The sequence below is a fragment of the Protomyctophum bolini genome (genome assembly GCF_963924005.1).
Source record: "Protomyctophum bolini genome assembly, chromosome: 5".
In the NCBI taxonomy this organism is placed as follows: Eukaryota; Metazoa; Chordata; class Actinopteri; order Myctophiformes; family Myctophidae; genus Protomyctophum; species Protomyctophum bolini.
Window position 1 is genome coordinate 45,105,093 of NC_137866.1, and position 5,614 is coordinate 45,110,706.

At 45.8% G+C, this 5,614-nt stretch overlaps 1 protein-coding gene across 1 annotated transcript; it reads left to right on the forward strand.

Moving 5' to 3' along the window:
- Positions 1-1,001: 1,001 nt before the first annotated feature.
- Positions 1,002-5,089, forward strand: LOC308315147 (uncharacterized protein; the record flags this gene model as incomplete). The annotated part of the gene is made up of 5 exons (XM_080762986.1): positions 1,002-1,056; positions 3,124-3,423; positions 3,660-4,055; positions 4,476-4,624; positions 4,760-5,089. The coding sequence occupies 5 exons, from the start codon at positions 1,002-1,004 to the stop codon at positions 5,087-5,089; spliced, it is 1,230 nt and encodes a 409-aa protein (XP_080619112.1).
- Positions 5,090-5,614: the final 525 nt, after the last annotated feature.

Consider the following 5,614-nt stretch of genomic DNA (forward strand, 5'->3'; position numbering starts at 1 on the left):
AACCAGTCGTGGGTCTCAGTGTGTGAAGATGACTTTGACCAGCAGGATGCAGAGGTGGTCTGTAGGGAGCTTGACTGTGGGCCTCCTTCAGTCCTCCAGGGGGCGCTCTATGGAGAAGTGAACGCTTCAATGTGGACCACAGAGTTCCTGTGTCAAGGCAACGAGTCTGTTCTCCTGGACTGTAGAACCTCAGACTCAACTAGAAACACCACCTGTTCACCTGACAAGACTGTTGGACTCACCTGCTCAGGTAATAATAAAAATCACACCCGTGTGTAAGTGAGGGGCGCTCTTATCATCATACATCATCACATTCCGGCCAATTACAATTTGCGTCCTCACATTTGTCCTCAATGTTTGTGTTTACACACTTTTGTCCTCAATGTTTTGGTTTACACACTTTTGTATCCAATGTTTGTGTAAACACTGAAAGCTGGACATAGCTGGACAAAAATAGGACAGCTTTACAAACCAAAATCTTATTTGAAAAATCACACCCATGTGAAGTGAGGGGCACATCAGCATGACGTAAAATTTGACACATTGTCTATTTGCTCAGACACTATGACACGACTATGGACACCGACACAGGGAGGGGCTAGAATCAGTTAAAACAGAAAACAAACGCAAGGATGTGGTTTCGATAGCCTGACATAACAATCTACACTCTTTGTTAGGATCTTTTTGTAAGGAAAAGTAATAGTACTTTGTTTAACTGTACTTACGGTATTCTCACTTGTCTCTGTACAGGGCCTGATGATGTTAGGTTGGTGGGAGGAAGCAGTAAATGTACTGGTGGACTGGAGATCAAACACCAGAGAGAATGGAGACGAGGGGCTGGTCAGTCTGACTGGAACCTGAAGGCAGCATCTGTAGTGTGTCGGCAGATAGACTGTGGATCTGCTCTGTCGACACAAAGGAGTTCTGCTCGTTATACTGATGCATGGTCGATTATATCTTCCTGTGATGGTACTGAGTCTTCACTGAGGGAGTGTGGAGCAATGAGGTCTGAACCCTCCTATGTCAGTAAGGAGGTGATCTCACTGATCTGTTCAGGTAACACAAACAATACTTCAACAATAACAGTAATCTGTACAGTCTGCTATTAAATTGATCTGGCTTGTCTGTCTGTCTGTCCCCATACGTCTGTCCATCCGTCTATCTGTGTGCGTCCGTGCGTCCGTGTGTCCGTGCGTGTGTGTGTGTGTGTGTTATGTATTTGCTGTATTACCGTGTTGTTCTTGCTTACTGTAAATCGCTCTGGATTAATTTAACCCAATTAGACCTGAGGATTATTTTACAAATGAAAAACCTACGTTTCTATGTCAGTAGTTCTCAAACTATTTCAGGACCCCCAGAATTATATGTATGTGGCTGGCATATCTGAAAATATGTTGTTCCAGGGACCCCCCCAGAAGCGAACATATGAAATGAAAACGTTTGCTCTGAAATAATTTAAATCCAATGATTTGCACACGTTTTCACGATTAAAAAAAAAGCAGATCTACAAGCTAGTGCTGCGCTTTTCAATAACTAAAGTATAACACAATGCTTAAAACACCAAAAGGGTTCCCGTCCTGAATGGGTTAAGAGCGTCTGCTAAATGCCTACATTATAAATTGTGTGTGTGTGTGTGTGTGTGTGTGTGTGTGTGTGTGTGTGTGTGTGTGTGTGTGTGTGTGTGTGTGTGTCCTCATGTTTTCATCTGTTGTGAATAATGAATAAAAATGTTGAACACACTTTGTCTCTCTCTCTCCAGATTCTGTGAGGTTGGTGAACGGGACCGGTGTGTGTTCAGGCAGAGTGGTGGTGAAATCTAACCAGTCGTGGGTCTCAGTGTGTGAAGATGACTTTGACCAGCAGGATGCAGAGGTGGTCTGTAGGGATCTTGGCTGCGGGGCTCCTTCAGTCCTCCAGGGGGCGCTCTATGGAGGCCTGAACGCTTCGATGTGGACCAAAGAGTTCCAGTGTGAAGGCAACGAGTCTGCTCTCCTGGACTGTAGAACCTCAGACTCAACTAGAAACACCACCTGCTCACCTGACAAGACTGTTGGACTCACCTGCTCAGGTATGATCTAATAATTTTAGTAATGTCCTCAAAATATGAGGAGGGAAAATGACCATCTATGCCGCCAAAATTTGAGGACGGAATTGCAGCAAAATTAACCATGTATGGCGCCGACATTGGCGATGTGGTTGGCCGTTGTGATTGGCTGGAAGCTGTGCCGTTATTCCCATTATGTGCTGTGATTGGCTGAGCATGGCATAACGGGTGTGATATTCCGTGCTCAAACTTTGAGTTTTGAGTTTGACGTTTGGTCATTTCCGTTACAAGAAGTCACCCGTTTGCCGTCTTGGGAGTGACAGCTCACCATGTGTTAGTGTTAGACAGTGTTAGGAAAGTATGCTTTTCTGTATTTGGTTTTATGGGTCCCTCTTGAAAATGAGATGCTGCATCTGAAGAGGCTGTCCCTTCAATAAAAATCTGAAATCTGAAATCTGAATAGATCCCCACCATCTGTTAACAGAACGGGTGCATGCTTTTGGTTAGACATACCATTGGTCTGATATCTCAAACCCTCACCCTCACCCTAACCTCCCACGGGGCAGCACACCTATAGTAAGTAGCCTTGCCGAGCCATGAGGCCCATAGGGCAGGAGCTTAACTCCTGTTTCTGTAGCGTGAGGCAGCTTGATGTACACCCCCTGGACATGACGCTAGTATGTCGCAGGGACTTACCCTCTAATCCAACCCTTGATGCTGAGTGTCAAGCAGGGAGGCATTGGGTCCCATTTTTACAGTCTTTGGTATGACCCGGCCGGGGATTGAACCCCCGACCTCCCAGTTTCAGGGCGGACACTCTAACCACAAGGCCACTGAGCTGGTGCAGCACACTTAAACCTAACCTTAACCCTCTCCCAACCCTCAACGCCCCCCTCACCAACTTTAATCCGGTCGTCTTAACGCACCCCTCACCAACCTTAACCAATGCTATGTCTAAACAAAGTATGCGTCCCAACAGAACACCACCATCCATTAACATGGAGTGGGAGAACTGAACACTTTCGGCTCACAAGTCATGTCTGCTCTAAATGGTTTGTAACGGTCTTGTCTCTGTACAGAGCCTGATGACGTCAGGCTGGTTGGAGGAAGCAGTAACTGTAGTGGTGTACTGGAGATGCAACACCAGGGAGACTGGAGAGCCGTGGATGGTCAGTCCGACTGGAACCTGAAGTCATCCTCTGTCGTGTGTAGGCAGATGGACTGTGGCTCTGACGTTTCAACACAAAGGAGTCCTGCTTCAACGGTTCAACCTGTGTGGTGGATCACAGCTGACTGTGTTGGAACCGAGGCTTCACTGAGGGAGTGTGGAATGACACTGTCTGAGAATTCCACTGTCACATTGGAGGTGATCTGTTCAGGTAACACAAACAGTGACGTCCGTCTACTTGCCTACTCACTTAACCTATACCTATCTACAGCATAGAAACAGGATGTTTCTTTTTCTGAATGAATTTAAAATAACTTTTTTGCATCGTCTAATTTCAGCAAAAGCCATACAATATGTTGGATCTCTAATCTTGGTTCCATCTCATTGGCTACTCTATACTGTAAATATCTGCTGTACTATAATTCAATCACTCGTGTCTTGTTACAGATCTTCTGTTTAAGCCAAACATCAGCGTCTTCCCCACTCTAAACGGGGTTTCTGAGGGCCAGCTGCAGGGGCATCAGGTGTCTCTAAACGGGGTTTCTGAGGGCCAGCAGCAGGGGCAGCAGGTGTTGGAAGGTTCCAACTTCAGCATCAGCTGCTCCATCCTGCCACAGTACCCAGACGGCTCCTTCCACCTCACCTTCACTGGAGCCAACAGCACACACAGCCACACCCAGCCAGCTGTCAATCACTCTGCCAACTTCCTGTTCTTCGAAGCAGGCCCCGGCCACCAAGGGAATTACAGCTGTGCTTATCACGTCGACGTTGTTATAAATCACACCAACGTGTTTTCTTACAATGTCTCCTCTGAGAGCGACATCCTCTCTCTCACCGTCACAGGTAACCTGAATGAAATTACCTTTAAACCATTCTGGGCGGGAACCCCTTTTGGGTGTTGAAAAATAGCAGACCTACAAGCTTGTAGCGCGTCACCGAGTGCCACGCTACGAGCTTGCAGGTCTGCTATTTTTGATGAATCTTGAAAATGTGGCTCAATTCTTTGAATATATATTCTTTCAGAGTGAATGTTTTTAACTCAAATCTTTGCTTCTGGTGGCAGGGGGAGGGGGGTCCTTGACATGAAAAAGGCTGAGCACCACTGACATAGAAACACAGGTTTTTCAGAAAACTGATTTAGAATCGGCCTCAGGTCTAAATGTGTTAAACTCACAATATGAATCTCCGTCAGGCATGATTCAATCAAACATGAAGGTTTATCAAATGTTCTTACATGATTTGATGATGTTTTATTTTTCACAGTCCCTCCTACAGTCCCTCCTACAGTCCCTCCTACAGTCCCTCTGACACCTGAGGACAGCAGCAGAGTTACAGTCACTGTGGTGGTGCTGCTGTTGGTGCTGCTGTTGGTGCTGCTGGTACCCATCCATGCCCTCTATTGTCTCTGGCAGGTAATACATCTTTACACAACACAAGACTGGAATGTGTATAAATCACAGTTAAACCAGAGTTAGGAGAGAGATAGGAGGGTTTTCAGCCAGATGTGATTCAGTGACTTAACGTTGGGTGTTTCTGTGTTTCTCCAGGCCAGCAGAAGACATAATGCAGGAGTGTGGGACACTGCGACGGTTCATTATAATGTCGGAAATGAGAACATTGATATCGAGTATTATAATGTTGTTGGTTCTGATTCTGAAGCTGGCATCGAGTATGAAGTGATAGATGAACAAGTAGTTGTTGAATTTGGCTCCATTGAAGAGGCAGACGACTCAGACTATGAAGAGATAGATCAACAAGTAGTTGTTGAAGCTGCTGGACCCAGTGAGGAGACAGAATACCACCAGTATGAAGAGATAGATCAACAAGGAGTTGTTGAAGCTGGACCCAGTGCTGAGACAGGAGTCCAGGCCCCATAGACACTTGAGACGCTCGGGTGGCACAGTAAAGTAGCTGTGCCCGCCATTGCGGAGTCTAGGGGGGTTCGAATCCACCTCATCTGGCTTTGTCGAGCATCTACACGAACACATTTGGCCCATGTTCGGGGTAGAGAAGCCGGGCGGGGAGGGTGATATATACTGTATATAGTCACTGCACATAATCCTAAGTAGTAGTAAGATGAAGGCTCTACATCCTCCCGGTATGATCTCCATTCTCCAGGTGAGGTGACAATGTACAGATATGTGTGTGTGGGGGGCAAAAAAAGAAAAGAAAACAAGATTGACAGGAACAGACAGACAGAAGTACTGTACTTTACCTGATGTTTGTGGTTGTAAATAGAAATTTGGGATAAAAAGGGGCAAAAAAATAAATAAATAAATGATTGACAGGAACAGACAGACAGAAGAACAAGTACTGTACTTTACCTGGTGTTTGTGGTTGTAAATAGAAATAATTCCTCCCAGTCCACACAGACCATAGCTAAACGAGGACAGACAGAAGAT